Source organism: Thermobia domestica, chromosome 9 (genome assembly GCF_964235325.1).
Source record: "Thermobia domestica chromosome 9, izTheDome1.hap1.1, whole genome shotgun sequence".
Lineage (NCBI taxonomy): Eukaryota > Metazoa > Arthropoda > Insecta > Zygentoma > Lepismatidae > Thermobia > Thermobia domestica.
In genome coordinates this window covers 35,336,677-35,357,993 of record NC_137462.1, presented here as the reverse complement: position 1 = coordinate 35,357,993, position 21,317 = coordinate 35,336,677, and the positions used below count along the sequence as shown (strand labels likewise).

The 21,317-nt window shown below is 35.6% G+C and overlaps 1 protein-coding gene across 3 annotated transcripts; it reads left to right on the top strand.

The window, feature by feature from the left end:
• Window positions 1–602: 602 nt before the first annotated feature.
• LOC145694557 (lymphokine-activated killer T-cell-originated protein kinase) lies at window positions 603–21,264 on the top strand. Of its 3 annotated transcripts, none has more exons than XM_081770882.1 (4): window positions 603–708; window positions 5,527–5,648; window positions 10,273–10,953; window positions 19,004–21,264. In XM_081770882.1, the coding sequence occupies exons 2-4, from the start codon at window positions 5,534–5,536 to the stop codon at window positions 19,156–19,158; spliced, it is 951 nt and encodes a 316-aa protein (XP_081627008.1). In that variant the 5' UTR covers window positions 603–708; window positions 5,527–5,533; the 3' UTR covers window positions 19,159–21,264. The 3 variants fall into 3 exon arrangements, with proteins under 3 accessions (XP_081627008.1, XP_081627011.1, XP_081627009.1); XM_081770885.1 differs by having other exon boundaries at window positions 669–714; XM_081770883.1 differs by having other exon boundaries at window positions 700–809.
• Window positions 21,265–21,317: the final 53 nt, after the last annotated feature.

The window sequence follows — 21,317 nt, the reverse complement described above, 5'->3', positions numbered from 1 at the left end:
GTCCGGGTTGGATCTAACCCCGCGGGCGCGGCCCGAGCCATTGCAGACCTCTATGAGGAGCATACCGACTTATTTGTACGCCCGTCTTTTGCACTCTCTCGCCTATGTGCTTGCAAGTGAAATTTTGTTGATAGCAATTAACAGTTTTTACTACCATAAATTGCTTGTTTCACGCACCAAAACTAAACTGAACCCCAAAAATACGCTACACCCACCGCTTTTTTAATACTACAAATATAACAAACACAACAAATATAACATTCACAGATTTCTCCTATTTCTTTACTTCTTCCAGAAATATTTTCAGCTATCATCCATTTCCTCTTTTACACATTTTTTGGGGGGTGTGGTGGGGCTATGCGTCCCCTTGACTCCCTTTCCATAGTCTCTCAGTTTTAGTACTCCTTGAAATTTTGCAAATTTAATCAGACCTAAACTAGGACAGCACCAATTTTCAGAATTCTAGCAACCTTGAACTTAACCGCATCAACTATTTTAGTTTAAATTAGAATGAAGCATGTTGAAAATAAATAAACAATATTTCTACTTCTAATTTGGAAATTTTGCTCTCTAATTTCTTCAACTTCTACTGCACAACTCTGGGAAGCAACATGAAAAGGTGAAGTGCGGATTTTGAAGTGTCCAATAGTAATGACGCGGGAAAACACAAACTTGTCGAAACTTGTTGACAGTTGTGAAGTTCTGAACGTAAGTGTAAGTAGCTAAGTAGGATAAAATCTGAATTGTTTCTTGTTAGTAACGGACTTAGCAGTGCGTTTATTTTAATAATTTGACATTGTGTTTATAAGGTGAGATTGTTTATTTTAACAAACACAGAATACTTTGACATTCACATATGTTTTTTAATGAATATTTACTGTAGAGCCAAATCGAATTTGTGATATTTCGATAACATTGAAATAGTCAAAATGACAGTCGTATTATCTACATTTATGTTAACAATAATAGTTTGTCAAATGATATTATAGCGCACAGATTGATGAGCTGTCAGCGAAAATACGATGATACAAATATGTAATACGCATTTTAGGTAAAAATCAGGTACTGTACTTTCAGGATAAGATGTCATCCTAGGTTGTGGGAACATAGATTAAGATGTGTAAAATTTACGGAGAAATATCTAATGTTACTTCAAGAGAGGAGTTTGTAAATATTGGAAATACATCGGGATCTTGGCTATGAAATCCGTAATAATGAAAAATGTAATCCAAAAAGTGTGCTTTTAACTACAACATAAGGAAGCAGTGACGATTTGAATTGCTATGGCAATGCAGTGTGCAAAGTCATATTGTCCGACAGATGTGTCCTATAAGGAAGGCATAGGGTCCAGTATGTTTCCATTATTCTCATGCACATACCCACTGTCCTGACGTGCCTGCTACCTATGGATATGTTATCTAAAAAAAAAAAAAAATTCTCGGGATAGTATCTTTTGCCCCTTACCATGAGGATGAGGGCATTACTCGACCAGACGGTTCTACCAAATTTTCACACATTTATTGCATTTTAAGTTTTCTTTTTGCAGAACATGCACTAAATAAGGGGCTAGTGCATAAACCACGAACCAACTTGTGATAGGTGGCAACTAAGAAGCACGAATGCTATCTAACCGAGTCAGTGTAGGAGCACAGCAGTAGCAGGGGTGCCTAAGTGGAGCGAGGGAGGATAGTGGAAAAATTACATAAATATCTGCAATAATTTTCACCTTCAAAAATACTTAAATAATCCTTAATTCTTACCGTCAAAATGGCTCTGCTGGCTTTTGGGGTACAAATGGCCCGCTGCGAGGAGAAATTCGTTTGTTTTGAATTTTTAACTTTTCCACACTTCGCACAGTTGATTTTAGGTTACAACATACCATGACGCTGCTAAGACTTTATACACACAATTCTTTGTCATAAAATCGTATGTTTCCATTATATCCATCGCAAACGTCCATTGCTAACACGAACAGAATATTCCCGCCGTTTATTTCCACCTTCACATTCTTGTATTCTTCCGCTTCAGTAAATAGTTACACTTACGATGCGTTCACTACCATTCAAAATGTATTTTAGTATGATATCTAATGACAGAAATTACTTTTATTCAAACTCTACTTCTTTACGAAAAGTGTTTCACATCGTATTTTATCCATAAATTTTGTTTTCGGTAGAACCGTCTGCTCGAGTTAACCCAGAATGAGAGCGATTCGCGTACCTTTCTGCCATATTGCAATTTTAAGCTTCATATCTAACAAAAGAGATAAATGCATTAGACCTTATCTTGTCTGCAGTATTCACACAATATAGGTTTACTATAGAAATATCATAAAACGTAATAAAAAAGAAAGTAAAACTAGGTTCCGTCACGACTTTAAACTTACGGCTATTAGCCATATATTTACAGAGTACACGAACTTGGTGTATGTTCCGTGGCTCATTAGATCCATACAGGCCTTCCACCCACACGACCGGTATTAGATTCTTCGTCACACTTTTATTTTGATTTTTAATTGATCAGGTAGAACAACAGCAAAAAGAAAAGTATGATAACAATTTTAGGTGTAATTTTACATTCTACAGTATTTTTATTAAGTGAAGAAGATGAAGTAGGATAAAGCATAAAGATTGTTGTGGATTTTCCTATTAATAAAAAGTAGAAATAGGCTTACAGCCGAAAAATAAATTAAGCTTTCTTCCATTATAGCCCATAAACAGCTATAGTCAACGAGATGGATTTCTGTTATTTGATGTATGATCAGGACATTGCCTTCCATCATCTTTAATTCTGGAACAAAGTATAATTAAAATTACTTTTTCTTTCGTAATAAAATACCCATCTTTATTTCTAGATAAAACAGAGCTCATATTTCAAAATGTCATTATGCTGTTACGTTTCATTACATAAATAGATTTAAAAAAAAGGAATACATTTACACTTGAAAATGACGAGGATATTATCACGAACATTATGAACGATTTCTGGTAGATTAAGCTGTGATTTATACAAAAATAATCTGCAATGAAATGCATGGTGGAAGTTGGCACAAATATTTTTCCTTTATTGCTGAAACAAAGTTTCTTGAGTGGATAGGGGACACTTCAGCTTGAAATATATTCTTAGATTCGATTCTCGTCAGAATCTGAAATGTGTAAAGAATTTTAAGTCTTTAGGAACTCAACTCAAGTTTATCGTAACAAACGACTAAAATAGCGATAAATCCAGGTGTGGCTCACTGTACCACTTCCTGTTTCCCTGTCTGTTTATAGATTAATATAATTACATCCTTCGTACATGTCGGATTTTAGGTCGAAACATTTTTTATTTGTGAATCGAACCCGACACCACATGCAAAAAACTCACATGTGCTATCAACTAGACCTGCGGGGAAGGTTGTATGACCTAGGTGTTTTCAATGAGTATTAGTACGAAAAATAGCTCTGTACATTCATTTTAATGAGAGAATGTGCAATTACCGCCATGATCTATATTTTAAATAACACTTACTGGACACTGTTCATTTTTACTTTGGAACGGAGCATTTGGGCGTCCGTTTCAGAAACAAAAAAACAGGACAACTGCTAAATCGAGACTTCTGGTCATCTCAGGCTCTTTAGATTTAACTGATGCGGAAAACGATATTAATGTTCGTGCTGCTAATGGTGGGAAGTTGTCTCACATTGCTAGAGATTTTGGTTGTGATTCTAGAACTGTGAGGAAGCGGCTTGTACGTCATGCACAGCAGAGAGAGAGAAGATGGACGATTGACTAGGTCAAAACTCAGAGGTAGAAGACCGCAAGCAACATCAGCGGCCCAAGATCAAGTTCTGGTTGAAAAAGTACGGAATCATTTTTTGCGTCATCGATCTGTCTTCAAAGACAAGGTAGTTGAATTAGCATGCTCATACGAGACAGTAAGGCTACAGCTCATTGGAGCTGGACACCATTACTCACGTCAAGTCATGACACATCCATGTCCAGCCAGAGTCACGTCCAATTCAGATACACTATGATATTTTTACGAAAGATATAGTAATATATACGGGGTGGAAGGGAACAAAGCCGAAAAACTTTGGAGGTGATTCTACAGCTAAAAACAAGGAGAAAAGTTCAAATAGACATAGGTCCAATGCGGCGGCGTTTTCAAGGAGCAGCCATGCGACATTTCGCAGCCTCCTTCTTCTAAGTGCAATATCTGCCGAACAAATAGAGATATTGACGTAGGGTCAAAAGAGTGTAAAGAAAGTCATACCCCACCAAAATGATGGCGCAAACAGAAAGGAGCAGAGCGAACTGCACAAGGAGACTCCCCAAAGGGAGAAGGGGATGCACCAAATGAGGTATAGCAGGAGACGTAAAAGCGAATAATACGTACAAACGTAAAATGACCTGGTTATGTTTAGCGTACGTACTGAATGATCGATTGGAACGTGCAAATGGGGATTCCTCACTTCAGTGTCGGTGTATACGACAGAATACACCAGGAACGAGGTGGTTTGGAGGTAACGCAAGAAGGACGGTATCGCTCCCGAAAATTGTTACCTACAGTGCCATCATTTTGGTGGAGCATGACTTTCTTTACATTCTTTTGACCCGACGTCAATATTTATTTGTTCGGCAGATATTGCACTTAGAAGGAGGCGTCCCGAAATTTATCGGTCTTGTTCCCTTCCACCCTATTTATTTTCTAAGCTGCACGGAGAGAGTTAAATGCAGTCTTCTATCCTCGACTGATTCTATACCCAAGCGTTGAGGATGATTGGAAAGCCTCAGATTAGAGGTCTGCACGGGCTCGGGCCGTAAATTTTTAAATATACAACTATATTTCTCGGGCCTAACTTTGTAAATATACTCTACAACGATATTTATTGGACCGTTTTTTCTAGAGAACTTTTAAAGCACAATTGCAAAATTAAACCTCCATTTGCTGTAAATAAAAATACAATTTTCCATTAATTATTAAGTTTCTGTAATTCGGGCTCATTTGATTATCACACGAGCTCGGGCCTAAATGCTACAGCATATTTCGGACTCGGGTCGGGCCTCATATTATAAATTCACGGACTGGGCCGGGCTCGCCCTAAAAATTCCGGCCCGTGCAGATCTCTGCCTCAGATACATGTATTCTATATTACGCAAAAATCAAATATTTGTTTACAAAGTTACAGTAGAACATTATTGATCGTTAAAGTAAATCCATTTCTTATTTTCACTGTCTTTAACTGCATCCGCGGAGTATCATTGAAAACCTCAAAGGAAATATGCACTTTGTTGCTACAAAATCATATATGTTATATTATTGGACGTAACTTGGTGTAAGTATTTATCAGATGATCGGAATGGCGCTAGGTACAAACGCATCTTGGGTCACATGGTCATTCCTGCCAAATACAAGTGTTATTTGATTGCGAGATTAAGCTTTAAACATTCTTTTATGTAATTACTTTAATTCTCTGGAAAAAAATTGGATTTTAATTGTTGTCGTCCTTCCTATTAATGAGTTCATATTTTTTCTTCCTTTAGATTCAAAATGGCTGAAGTGTTTAAAACACCCCAAAGAGGACGTACAAGGCAGATTATAAATACGAGCACTCCAGTTACTATACCACCATCTCCATTCATGAAGCAGCTCGGTTATGGTACAGGTCAGTAGTTTTTAGATTAAAATAGTTGTGAGTTTTGTGAATATTCATTAAATTTGAAAATAGAATTGAGTTTTTTAAGTGTTATCGTGTTTAATAATTTTAGAACCAGAAAGAAAGGGTTTGTACAGAGAAAAATACTAACTTGGCCTCACTTTTGTAGAATCTGCACTTTGCTCTATGAGTTAGTCTGTAATTTGGCCACCTATCTATCTTGGAGCATCGTTATTCTTAGGCTGTTAATGCTAAATTTATCTCTCTGTATTAGAAACTAGTTGAACATTTGTCTTTGTATTGTGACCGTCTGTTTTCGTAGAAACTCTTCTGGGACATCTATTACTGTTATAATTCGGAAGGTTAACACCCGAGAGATGGGAGAACAAGAAAAATAATTCATTGAAAAAAGTCAGAAGTGAAGGGGATGCCAGTATATTTATTGCTTTTTCTTTGTATTTCTGTGCACAGATCAACGCGCCATTAAGTCTTCCCATTCATAATCTACGTACATTTGCAAAATACTGAGTAATCTAATCTAGATTGATATATTGAACTACATGACTTAGTTTCGTTACATGTTCGATACATTTTCCTTTTGGAGACTTTACAGGAAAGTTATAAAAGCCAGAATTGGATTCATGTAGCAAAGTGTTTATACTACTAGCGGGTTTTGACTACCGTGAACTGGGAAGGAGCTGTGTATTTTCTGGTTTTGGTGGTTTCATTACTACAAGGGTGTAGTTGTTTTAAGTATTTCCTGAATCAGATTTTATCTGAATCTATTCTCATAGATGGAAGAGAGAAAAATTAAGACTGCATGTGCATTTTGTAAATAATTGAGATTTCAACTTGAACCACGATATGCGAATGTTAAACTAAGATGGATGTTCATTACACGCAATATTTTATACTTCAGAAATAATTTTCACTACATATTATTTATAAAATACAAGCTAATCCGTAGCTAAAATAATTACATTAGAATTAAAAATCTATAAAAGTTTTAGCTTTAAAATACACACATTTTTTGTAAGTCGCTTACGTTTCATGGAACTAATAATGTCCAACAAGGACAGATTTCACTGTAGAACCTCTTACCTAAATATTTTTACATCGAAATATTATAGTTTTTAGAACACATTATGTAGGATTTACCCATAAAAACGTCTTTGCTTAAATATGAGACAGAATGAAGACTTCAAATGATAGTGAAATAATTTTTCTTTTATTGTGAAAAGCGATCCCAGTGGCATTAGATTTTGAATACAATGTCGTTCAAATGCCCTTCTCTGCTTCGGTGAGTTCAATAGATTCTGAGCGTCCGATTTGGCACGCACATGGTGCGGTAAATTTAGAATACTGCGTTCAATATTCCTTTTCAGTTTAATATTTTTGAATTGTCTTTGAATTTGAAATGAATTCTCATAGACATGAGACTTTAGATAACACCATGAAAAATAATCCACTCGATCTGCATCAGTTCGCACCATTATTTCTCGACAAGACGCGTCTGATTCTGTCGAATTTTGAAGATAAATTCGAATAATTTCTATGTGTTATTGAATTGCGTATCTCACCAATCCAGCCAGTGTTGCCACAACATGATTAAAAGTTTCGACGTTTTTATTCGTAAATCTTTTAGAATTTTATAGATACTTCTAGGTTTTTCAAAATTTATTTTTGTGTCTGTTTCTGCATATAAGGTAGATGTTTATCTCTTGTCTGAATATGTATTCTGTTGGCTAAAATAAAAAGAAAGAAAGAAAAAAAGGGGGATCGTAATATTGCTAAATATCACTGTAGCATTTGTTTCGTTTGGATCCGAGTTGAAAACAGACGCATAATTTTTGTCCATAGTAAAGCTCATATGACAGGTATTCGTTTCAAAGATGACTGCCGCTATAGCTCCTAAATATATGTGCTTGCGTTTTGGTGCTACAATCCATAAAGGACTATGGTCAGCCAGCTGGATAGCACGTGATCAGTCCAATGGCTCCTAACGCCTTCTTTAGCTTCTTAAATTGGCGTTTGCTATATCTCTGCTAAATTTCGTAATTCTGTCACATTTGTGAGGAACATCGAAAATTCTTTGCCCCAGTCGGTAATCATAGTAAATGCTAAAACAAGCGAGAGACGCTCTCAAGTTATAGATAGTGTGAAAAGACAAGTGTCGCGACGCCTGTGTTCCGATATATTGTAAAAAATAAAGATGCTGATGGTGTCAATACTGAACCTAACCGTCCGAGTACTACTAAAGGCTTATCTCCTTTCCTCATTAATAAAGTTATTACTTATAACGCCGGACAGGTTCAAGATATCAAGAAATTACGGAATGGCACTTTATTGGTGGAAACGGTCGACGAAAAGCAAATCGCGAAGCGACTCCGTTTAACTATCATTGGACCAATGAACGTGTTGGTAGAACCTCATTGTCTACTGAACGTACCATGTTGGGACCTCCTAAATACCACCGAGGAGCAGATTAAATCAGAGCTGGCTGACCAACATGTAGAGATAGCTCGCATCAAAAGTAAGGAGTCAGTTGAACTCGTTGCTACTCAGCCACCTATTCTTACTTTCAGTTTGCCTACACTTCCGGACTACGTGAATGCTGGTTGTTATCGACCTAAGGTCCATCCCTATGTTCAGTCTCCTGCGCTGTTTGAAATGGACAGCACTTTGGGTATATCAACCCATCGTGTAATTCGAGTGCTTCTCTTTGTGCGAATTGTGGCCAGGATAGTCGTGGTGCGGAACCCTGTACAGCGACCAAGCTGTTTTGTGTGAACTGCAAGGGCGAGCATTCTGCTTAATCATGAAACTGTCCAGCCTTCAACATGAGAAACGTATCCGAGAACTAATAGTTGTTGAGAAGATCTCTGCTGCTGATACTAAGCGTCGCTGAAAAGAAAGTATCCCTTTCCCACTTTGTGTGCTCTTTGCTATCGTAGCTACATTTTGTAAATCTGTGAGAACCCAGACATCCGACGTTTTCAACCCAAACAGATCTTGTTCCCAACAAAAGTTCCAGAGACTCCGACCCCAGTCGCATCCAGTAGCGAACCCTCCAAAACTCCTGTGTTTCTGTTAGTGTTGGTCTTCGGTAAACTCCAGTTTTTCGCCACTCACCTTATATCACCGGCCTAAAACTTAGCCAGTATATACGCCAACTCAATGCCATGCTACTTTCCCTGAAAATAACAAAATCTACACCTGTTCATAAGCCACCTGATGTTTCTTTGAAATCTGACATGGTGGATACTGAATGGACGGTTCTTGGCTCACGTGAGAAGGTTCGCCTCAAACGTTGATTTCTGACATTTTATTATTATTATTATCATTATTTGTTATATATATATTCTCTATTATGATAACTTATTGTTTTTTGTATATTTGTTGCTCTTGCTATATATTTTTATTCTCATATATTTATTATTTTGTCTCTTATTTTAGATTTTTATTTCTCTTTTGCAGCAATATTTTTGTTATATTTTAATACGCTGCTTTTGAAATTTTATTTATGGCAGTCCTGTTAATCGTGACGGGGACAATTAGCCTCGATGCTGATGTCCCCATTAAACTTCAATCAATCAATATACTGTTATTTTCCTACCATTTCCCACACACATTAATTTGATACCTTATCCCCCATCTACTTTTCAATATTCTTCTATAGCACCACGTTTCAAAGGCTTTTTTTTCTTTCTTTTTTTTTTCCTTCTTGGAGTCCATGCCTCACATCCATACATACACTTTCCTCATCCTTTTCTTCGAATGCTTTCTTCGCCTCAGATATTGTGAATTTTACAGCTTTGTACCTATTATCGTTTGCTATTTTACTCACTGAGGAACAGAATTCCTGCAGCTCTTTCTCAGGTGATCTGTTTTGAGTTTTTTTATTATTATTATTATTGTTCGTTTTCGTTCGCATTTCGTATCTTTTGGTTTACTCTCGTTGATCGTGATGTTGAATTTCCTGCTAAGCACTGATGCTTCATATTTAGCCTAATTCTACTTTTTCTCACCTGCCAGCAGCGCAATGTCGTCCGCAAATCTGAGCGTGTGTATTTTCTGTCCATGAACATATATTCCTAGACTGTAAGTTGCTTGATCTCATTGATTCTTCAATGTAGGAATTAAAGAAAATTGGTGACAGTGAGCTTCTTTTTTTACCTCATTTCTTTCTGAACTTTTCTGCTTCAATTTTGCCGTCTATTTGTTGTACAAGTTATATACTATTCATCGCTTATTATCAATTCGTTTCTGGTTTCTTCAGGATTTTGAGCCGTGTGGACTTTATGGTGGACAAACACCGTGCTCGTGGGTTTTCTCGGGGTTTTCCGTTTCCTCCTACTTTTTTTCATTCCACCATTTCATTCGTCTCTCATCATCACCGTCTTCTTTAGCCTAAACGGCATAACCGTGGGACGTAAAACTTAAAGAATTCTTTTTTTTTTCAGGATTTTTTTTTTAATTCCACATTATCAAATGCCTTCTGCAAATCCACAATTGCTACATACATGAATTATCCCATTCGAATTCATTTTTGTATCATCCTAGATTTTTAATAATGTAACTTTGTTATATTAGCTGATTTTTTTAAACAGTTTTGATATATCCTTTGTTACAGGAGTAAATGTATACCTTATGGAACGTTCGCCTAAAGTGGGATGTTACAGATCGCCTTGGGCTTTGAAAAAAATCACTAAAACAGGGAGAACAATTGAATCTGTTCCAGAACGCTTATCGATAGAAGCTAAGATTCTTCAAACTTTAAACCATCCGAATATCGTTGGTTTTAGAGCTTTTACCAAATCATCTGATGGATCAGCCTGCTTAGCAATGGAAGAATGCTCAACAAGTTTAAATGATCTTATCGAACAAAGAGGTGAGGATGGTCTTGGTCCCTTTCCAGCAGATACTATATTGAAAGTTGCATTAGATGTTGCAAAAGCACTGGAGTATCTCCATGATGAAAAGCGGCTATTACATGGCGATTTGAAAAGTGCAAATGTTCTTGTAAAGGGTGATTTTGAAGTTGCAAAGCTTTGTGATTTTGGTGTTAGTTTACCTTTAAATAAAGATGGTGTTGCAGAAGGAACTTATATTGGTACAGAAGCTTGGTCTGCTAAGGAAGCATTGGAAGGTGGTATTGTAACAGCTAAAGCGGACATTTTTTCGTATGGGCTCATCATCTGGGAAATGCTTTCTTTATCTCCACCTCATTTACCAGTGCTGGATGAGAATTCTTCGGATCCCATTAGTGAGGACTCAGCTGAGTTTGACGAGGAGGCCTTTTACGAAGCCATAGGTGAGTGGTCTGCTTCTTTGTGTTTATTGAACGTAATATTTAGTTGTTGTTGCTTTTAAGCAAATCATTGTTAATCTGGAAGTGTGCTGAGAATGTAACATTGTAAATAGAAGTTGTTAACCTGATAGCTAAACAGGGTTGATTGGCTTAAACCAAAGTGATTTAAATCGATTTTTTAATATTTTTTATTATTATTGTGATTTAAATCAAATTTATTGATTAATCTAGGAATAAAATGCAATATTTCTGGCCATTCTAGGACACCAATCAGATGTGTCTGGAACTCGCATCTTAATTGAGTATGATAGTAGGATTGCAATAATGCAAGTTTAAACGAAATAGGCCTACTACGTTTTTTAAAGGTTAAAGTTTATGAGTCAAACATTGACAATGTAGTTGATATAATCGTTTTACTTGTATAGGAATCTTAAGCAGAAAGCTTGAAAATGAAATGAAATCTTTCAGTTTAACGTCCCACGATTATGCCAGGTAAGAGACGGATGGTTAAGGCAAGTAAATGATGATGGAAGAATTGGAGAATGAGAAAGTGGGTGGAAACAGGAGTACCCCCAAGAAAAACCACGAACACGATGTTGTCCACCACAAACTTACTTGGCCGGGTTCGAACCAGGACCCAAGCGCTCTATCACTGCGATAAAAAGTTGAATTCATGTAACGTTAATACTAAATTTTGACATTGTACATAATCGTTATAATACCTATCGTTGCCTTTTTGTAACTGGAACATTTTAGTAAATAAAAATATCGATAAATATATTTTAAAATATGCTACTCATGGTTAGAAGATAATTGTTCACAATATTGTCTACATATTATGTAAAACTAAGTTCTTCTAACTACTAAAACATCTTACATATTCTGCTATTATCATGGACATGCTGATGCAGATGATTCAAAATAAATAATAATAGTAATAGTGATCATATGCAGTTCATACTAATATGTAATTTTACCTTGAATAATTTATAATTTTAAAGCAAATTATCCTAATATTCATTATAAGAGTTATGATAAAAGGAGTATAAAAACAACTGTATTCAATTTATACATAGGGGCCGCGGTGGCTCAGTGGTAGAGCGTTCACCTCTGGTGCTTGGGGTCTCGGGTTCGATCCCAGCCCCCGCCAAGTGAACTTTGTGGTGGACAAACACCGTGTGCGTGGGTTTTCTCGGGGTTCTCCCGTTTCCTCCCACTTTCTTCATTCCACCATTTCATTCATTACTCATCATCACCGTCTCCTTTAGCATAACCGGCATAACCGTGGGACGTAAAACTCAATGATTTTCAATTTATATTTGGTCTAGGAATTAATTCGTGCGGGTGGACAAGAGATGGCGCAACGAACGGAGCGTCCCACAGTTCCGTGTATCCACACATGTGTTGCAAACCCCTGTCATCGCGTATCGTTCGTAGTATAGGGCAGTGGATTAAAGCGTCAACAACACCAGTTTGTAGTTAAGTGAACATGGCGCAATTTGTGCCTGATAAAGTGTTTTTGCGGGGTGTCCTGCTGCATTACTTTAACATGCAGAAAAGTGCGACTGAAAGTCATCGTATTTTGGTGGAAGTGTATGGTGACCATGCTCTAGCTGAGCGAACGTGTCAGAAGTGGTTTGCACGGTTTAGAAGTGGTGATTTCGGCTTGGCAGACCAAGAGCGAGCTGGACAGCCAAAAAAATTTCAAGACGAAGAATTGACAGCATTGCTCGAGCAGGATTCGTGTCAAACGCAGGAACAACTTGCAGCAGCATTAGGCGTTGATCAAACAACAGTCTCCAAACGCTTGAAAGCCATGGCAATGATTCAAAAGATGTCACATTGGGTTCCACATGAATTGAAAGACAGAGACGTTGAAAGACGAAAAACCATTTGCGAATTGCTGCTTCAACGACAGAGCAGAAAGGGGTTTCTGCATCGAATTATTACGGGTGATGAGAAGTGGATCCATTACGAGAACCCTAAACGAAAAAGGCCTAGGTGAAACCAGGTGAACCAGGTCCATCACAACCAAAACGAGATATTCACTGTGCAAAGGTTATGCTGTGCATATGGTGGGATATGAAAGGTGTGGTGTACTATGAGCTGCTGCAACCGGGTGAAACTATGAATGGAGAACGTTATCGACGACAATTAATGCGTTTGAAGGAAGCTCTGGCCAGAACACGACCAGAATGGAAGAACAGACATGATAAACTTATTGTTCAACATGATAACGCTCGCCCACATGTCGCAAAACCGGTCAAAACCTATTTAGAAAATGTCGGATGGGAAGTTTTACCCCACCCGCCTTATTCACCAGACGTTGCTCCTTCGGACTACTACTTGTTCGATTGCATGAATAACGATTTGATTGGACAGCGGTTTACTTCTTCAGAAGATATCGAAACATGGGTCTCTGACTGGATCGCTTCCAAGGATGAGGACTTCTTTCGCCACGGAATCCGTACATTGCCTGACAGATGGGCGAAAGTGGTGGCTAGCGATGGACAATATTTTTCTTAAGGTATTTATGTATTTTGTGTTTGTACTACAGCTTCAATGTGTGCGTACCAACCGCACGAATTAATTCCTAGACCAAATACATATATATATATATAAAAGAGGATATATATACTCGGTGTGCAGTGTAATGCAAAATTTTTGCAATTTGCGAACTGGTAACATATTTTACACGTGCATATTTTACTTTGGTTATTTACTGATTTAGTTGCGTAAAAAGAAACTCAATTAAAGGTGTTCTCACTGCATAAAAGGGATTCCGCATCTTAAATTTTATAAAACGAAAAGAAGAAAATATTCTTCAACTCCCGTAGACGAAATGGAAGCTGTAAACAGCTGCATAATTATAACAAATGCTTGTACAATGGCTTCCATAAGCATAATTGGTGTCATTACTGTCGAGCATATATGTATCCTGTGTTTTCTACCACTTAGTGGTTAATATATATCGTGTGAAACTTTGTCAGTGAACATCACAATAGAGAAAGGAAGACAGTAGAGAACTACATCAGAAACTACTTATTCAAATTTGAAGGCGAAATTGTCTTTTTCTGCACTTAAGTCGAATTTTCGCTCTTTGAAATTCAAAATATAGGCTAAGAAATGGAGAGCGTCTTTATAACTCTTCGTGGAAACACTTCAATATGCCTACAGTGCCAGGTATTGTTTCATTTCTTTGAAGTCTGCCCAATGTGACAGGAATCTATTTGCGAATTGGGACCATATATTCTGCATTTCTTTTAATATTTAAATTCTTCACTTTCTGTTGTATCGTTTTATGTATTTTTGATTGAGGTTCTTCACATGTTTTAGCTAAAATTGGCCAATTTTTGTCATGCATTTAGGTTGTCCACCGTACTGTGTTCCACCATATATTTGTGGAAATATGAATTTACTCTCTATCTTCTTAGATGCTGCAAAGTGTTTCTATTTGAATTTTCATTCAGCTGAGCTTCCAACTTATGTAGAGCGCTGGAGATGATGGCGGTGGAAATAGACGTCGAATGCGGTTTTTCAAAACAGCCAAAAGACACTCGATGATGTAAAGTTTTATGTAGGTGATAGAAACTAGTGAACCTAGTCGACATAATCTGCAAACCGTGCCTAGACAGGGAACAGTGGTATGAATGGAGGCTTTATCATCTTGGAATAGGGCATCGCCACCCGTTTTGTTTTGTTTCTATACTGATTCGACACTGCAGTGGGCTACCGAATACCTTGACGTGATAACCCACACCGTAAGTGCCACCATGCTTGACAATCGGACAAAGACAGCCCACGTCGTACCTAACGCGATGTTTGCTGTTCAATCATGCGTCCGGCGTTGGTCAGCTTGTTCGACCAAATGACGAGTTGGCAGGCCACCAACTTCCAACTTTTGTGGTTGTTGCATCAGCGTTCTTCCCTGTCAACTAGTAACTTGGAACATTACGTCTGTGAATACCCATTTGATATATTTCCTGCCTCACTGTTGACATTGGAATGTTAGATGCTCATTTACTTCGGTGATTTTGTTTTCTGCGATGCTATTTGTTTCATTAAGCGAGTGGTTTCTATTCTGCAGCTTAGTTTCTGGATTTGAAGACCATGTTCAATTATGCGCTGAGTATGTTGTTATGGTATCTCCATACGTGCATTGTAATAAAATCACTGTTGTCATACATGTTTAGGTAGGAAGACACCAATGATTGGGCTTCTTTCGAAGTCAGTAAGGTCACTGTTCATTCACCATATGAGTACAACTTTCGCAATTTCATTAAATATGTCTCCATTATCTGCAACAAATAAGAAAGAGTACCCACCCACCCGTAAATAAACCGTAGATTTTTTTACCAAATCTTGGAAAACATACAAAATTTTTAAATTGATAGAAAAACCTTCTTAGAAGAAAATAGTAGTTTTGAGTCGCAAAGCTGTGCTTTGGAAATATTTCAAATCTAAAATATTTGAACTCAACAAGATATGCAAATCTTAAAGAGAATAATTTTTTAGACACGTAATTGGTTGTAAATTAATTTTTTACATCGTTATCTTGGCAATGAAAATAGGCCCATCTGAACCTTAAGAAAATAAATAGAAGTGCTGTGAACATTATAAGTGAAAATTCAATCTAAAAAATAGAATGTGAATGCTTTGCAATAAATTTAATTTTATTATCCTATAAAAATAGATAACTTCAATAATACATAGTCCATCGATGATATTGAGCTGCACTTTAAAAAAAAAAAAAAAAAAAAGTACAAAAGTGCCTCAGTTCTGCATGTTTGTATTTTTCTACTGTAATGTACCGACTATCACATCGTACCTTGATTTCTGCCCACTCTTCAGTTACCAGTCGGTTTTTATTGTGGTTGTGCGGTCAGTAAGGATTAATTGTATAAACTTTTCGACCGTGAATTCGATTGTTTAGTTTGAGTGGAACCCTGTAAGAAAATGGCTGAATGTCAGTGTTTCAGTGTGGCCAGGTATTTTGAAAGTATGCTACAGTCTTACAATATTTTGTCCACTGTCTTTCTACATATAACAATGATAAATATTTCATTAATATACGGACATTAGATGATCCAAGCACAACAGATATTAATTGTAGTACAGTCCATATGATCTGATTGAACACAGACCTCAAGAGAAAGAATGTGTGGGTTGTGTGGTATGGCGTAATGGTAGCTAATAATTGGCACAATAATCCGGGAATACAAGTTTGATAATCGATCCATTGACATATTTTTGCTGTTTGAATACGTCTATGGATCAGACCAAAAGTTCATTTCTCACTCACTGTATATTTCTTATCTGTTAATTTAAAGTGAGTAATTAGAACTGAACGTGAGATAGAGAACTAAAGAAAAGTATTTTGCTCCTGTTAGCCCTAATAACACAAGCGATGGATGATAGCAATATTCTCTGCAGGTTGTTTGTGATACTCATTTCCAATCTCTTGTTCAGGGTTCCTACAGGCCTGGAAATTCAGGGAATGTCAAGGAATTGGATTTTTGTTAGGGAAAATCAGGGAAATTATTGAAAAGTTCTTTAATGTCAGGAAGTCGTTCTCGATAGTGAATGCAACTTTGAAGTAATAAGATTATTTGCGATTTAGATAGCAATCAATACAACAATATTATAGAATAAAACATTACAGATACAAGAGCTGAGCTACTTACGTTTTTTTAACCGAATTAAAAAATAATAATAATAATTTTAAAAAAATGAGGTTCTCAATTTGACCCGTTTATATATATTTGAAAGACTTCTTTTCCGGTGTTTCCATATACATTATACGAGGATCTAGCAATACTCTTCGGAGGCAAACTACGAAAGTTCTCAATGGCTGACAGTGTTCATACTGTAGTTGTGTGTATGACCTCACTTAATTTTGACATAGGTGCACTAATTTTGCTGATTTTCTTTTTGTTTGATACAATTTACTATCGCGGTGGTTTCATGTAAATTTAAACTCCTCTACGGTTGGTAGTGGTAATATCGTAATTGATCGACTTCATAATAATAAGGCATGATACAGAAGTACCGATTTTGAATATTCTTTTTTAGTTGCAGAGGGTATACTTTCTTGCGGGTCCCATATAAATTTTATCAGAATCTAATGAGAGTCTTTGGAGTTGGACCGTGAAACTCTTCAACAGCTAATGATCTTAATATCGTTTGTATGTTCAGGTATAATTGCGTATCGCGTAGATTGATTTTATATATATATATATATATATATATATATATATATATATATATATATATATATATATATATATATATTTTATATATATATTTGGTCAGACATGTTTCCTACGCTGATCCTGAGTTTCTTCGTGGCTAAGCGGTTAGCATACGCGCCTTTGGCGTGGGAGACCCGACGGAAACCCATGTGTGTTCGGATTCCACATTAATCAGTAGGTCCTGTCTCATATTGCTTCACTGCTGAAAGGGACATTAAACTCAAAATCAACTCAACTACACTGACCCATTTTTATAGGAAGTTGGTGCTCTACCTTTAGTTTAGATATGTACTAACTAAACTAATAGAGTTGCAAAAATGTGGAAAAATTAAACTTATGTCAGGGAAAATCAGGAAATGTCGGGAAAACGATACACAAAAATCTATGGAAACCTTGTTGTTATACTTGTTGAGAGAGAAACTGGTTATATAACTTTATACCAGTTATTTAACTGAAACATTTAGAGGAAAGATTTAGAGTAGCTTGTGCGATTGAATTTTATTCAAATTTATAGTTGTGGTTTGAAAACTGTAGTTGCAACTTTGTGCACTTTCACTTCTTAGGAAACTATTTTTTAAATTTATTTGTATGTTACTTTAACTGAGAAGATACATAAATTTTGAGTTTTTTTTTTTTTTTTTGTAAACTTTTGTGTATTGTTTTGTTGTAGCTTTTAATGAAAACAAAGAACCATTACTGATACCAATGGTAAAAGCCCCCTTGTTTGAATAAATTCTAATTACGTTTTCAATAACTAATTGGAGGCCGTGGAATCCAATTGAATTATTTTTTTAAACATACCCGAGCATAGGGTCACGAGAAAAGTGACCTGAAAGCAGGTATATAAATTTGCTTGTAACTCAGATATTATTAATAAGGATTTTCTTTGTTCTTCAAATTATTTTATAACAATTTCTGTATTGTTCCTTTTCCTTTAATGCAGATGTGAGAGAAATAAATAGCAATAATAATAATAAGAAGAAGAAGAAGAAGGAGAAAGTAATAACCTGCAATAGTTGACGAGACAATGGAATTATGCGTATAATTATGCTTAATAGTTATTTTTTTTTTCATTCCGATGGCCGTAAACTACATAAATACCTTAAAATTAATACTTTTTGTATAGGTCGAAGCGCTTCTCTCAAGAAGAAGAGGTTGATATACCTGGTCATCAGCCGCGCTCTACAGTTGATCCTCTCGGTTAAATGACATTTTTTTTTTTTTTTTTTTTTTAAGTTTTACATTTTATGTACTCAATGATAGATTACGTCTTTTGTTATATGCATTTTTTTCATTTTAAGACTTTTTTTAATTAATTGTCGTGGTAAGGAACGGGAGTTAATTAAGAAAAAGTGTTTGTAGTATGGATTCACATATTCCTTTCATATATTTAAGGAATTTCTTCTTTATGGTCAATAATCTGAGATGTAAACAAATATATATATATATATATATATATATATATATATATATCAACTTTTAGATCATTTTCCTCGTGACCTATGGACGGATATGTATAAAAGTAGTTCAATATGATTCCCGTCCTCAAATTAGTATGGAAAGTGTAATCAGAAATTCATCCAGCAGCAAGCACTCTTACCATTGGCATGAGCGGTGCTTCCTTTGATTTTTTTTTTTTTTTTTTAATAATTAATTTTGAATCAAATTTAGAAACTGCAAGTAAATATGAAGCTAAATTACATAAAATATTGTGGTGGAGGTAATATAGCGATGCATCTGTTTCTGGTGACTTTCGGTATATCCAATTTCTTTCAGTGCTTAATGTATAAATTTCCTTATAGGCACAAGACCCGCTTTGCCACAGATCGACTTAGAGGAGGAATACAAATCAGTAGTTGAAATTTTTCATTGCTGTACTGAAGAAGATCCATCAAAGAGGCCGGATGCAAGGGATTTAAAAAAATGGCTGGAAGAGTTGATCAACAATAAAAAGTAACATGTGTATCACATTTTAAGTTATTTTCATATTCTTTTTAACCAAAGGTGCAGATTATGGTTACATTTTTGTTATATTTTATGCGAAAGAGAAATATAATATTGTCTGGTTTTCCATGGTTATAACTCATTTGAAATACAATTACCAGTGTTTGAGTTTACTATATTACTATTGAAATTCTTTTTCTATACGTTATGTACCATATAAGAACTAAGTCAATATAAGTTGTGGTTTTGTGTCAGTTTTTTTTTTTTTTTTAAATCATCAAGTAACATGGAGTAATCTTATCAATATTTCGGATATCAGAAATGCTCTATTGTAGTTTATATCATAAAACAATCTTGCTTTCAAAGATTAGTACTAATACATAGTAATACAAATACTGCCGTAATTTTGTTGTTTTACGTTAATTTTGCAGGAACTACGTACCAAAAAATTAAGAATTCGTATTCTACTGGTTGTCTATATAACATGTGAAATACGTGAATCAATGTTTTAATTGTTTAACATCTCGTATCCTGTAGCATCTATTATTAAATATACCTGTGCTTTAGTTTGCTATTACTACTGAAATACTTTTAATATACTTATTATATGTTCGTCAAGTTAATAGAGATATGAGTTTTATTCCTTTTGTGATGAAAATTCGAACTTGCATAGTTAAGGACAATCAGTTTGTGTCTTTGCATACAGTACAACATGTTAATTTTTTTGGATTAAGTATAGACGCATTGTAATAGACCATTACCATTTGTAGATGTACCATACTTATTAACCATTTGTAGATTTAACACGCCAGTATTGGTAGTAAGACTTGTCAAATACAGTATCTTTAGTAGTACAGTAGTACGTATGTTTGTTATTTACAATTGTAATAAACTACATTTCACAACATTCAAAAGATTAATGTAATTCGAATATACAGGGTGTTTCAAAACAACACCGACAACGTTTGGGAGGTGATTCCTGACACCAAGATAACACAAAAAGTATAGACCAATCTAGGTGCACAAACGCTTCCTTTCGAATTTATAGGCTGCCAAAAATATGAAAAAACGGACTTTAAAGGTCCATAGCTCCAAAACTATGGGACCTACCGTAGTCGGGTCAAGACTTTATTTAGGAACTAGTATGTGCCCTATCGAAATATCCTAGTTTCAGAATCCTGCGGTACTTCCGCAATCATTTTTGTAGTGGGAGTTTGGCTACGGGCATTTAATTTGAAGTACTCACTAACTACCTCTATATAAACTGTTGCGGAAGTATCGCACGATTCTGAAATTTGGATATTTGTATTGGGCACATACTAGTTCCTAAGTAAATCTTGACCCGACTACGATAGGTCTCACAGTTTTGGAGCTATGGACCTTTAAAGTTCGTTCTTTCATGTTTTCGGCAGCCTATAAAGGAAGCATTTGTATACCCAAGTTGGTCCATACTTTTTTTGTCTTATCTTGGTGTCAGGAATCACCTCCCGAACGTTGTCGGTGTTGTTTTGAAACACCCTGTATAATGATTTGTCTTTCGTGTTACTGTTGTGTATGGTGACCCTTTTTTTCGTAATATAGTGTTTATATATTTCACAGACTAAATTGAAATCTTGCAAATCACTAATTTGTATGTAGATTTTGTATGTTATGTTGCTAGTATAGAACACAGTCAATTATTGTCTTCTCCGTACTAAGAGGATAATATTTTACATGTGAATGCCACATTAAAAAAAAAAAAATAATAATAATATGCAGTTTTAAACGTTGTAGATTCTTCGCCACGCATTAACCTTGTATTAAAGTACGGAAATCGCATCACGTCAGTTGCTAAACATTAAATCGACATAACCGGTTTGTACTTGTCATTTTAGAATAATAATGTTTCCAAATCTTTTACATAATTTTTTGTATAATTTGTTAGTTGTTTTAAAAATTGTAATAGTAAATCAAATAATACCAAAAACATGTTAATGAATGTGGTAATATTCAAACATTTGTATAATTTTATAACAGGTAACGTTATTTGTTATTACTAATCAAATAAACAAATAAATTTTAAAACTACTGAATCCAATGGCGTATTTGCTGATATTAATAGAAATATTTTAAAATTGAACATTGGCATTTTTTTTTTTAAATAGCTGGGTATTTCGTATTTTTCTAAATGTC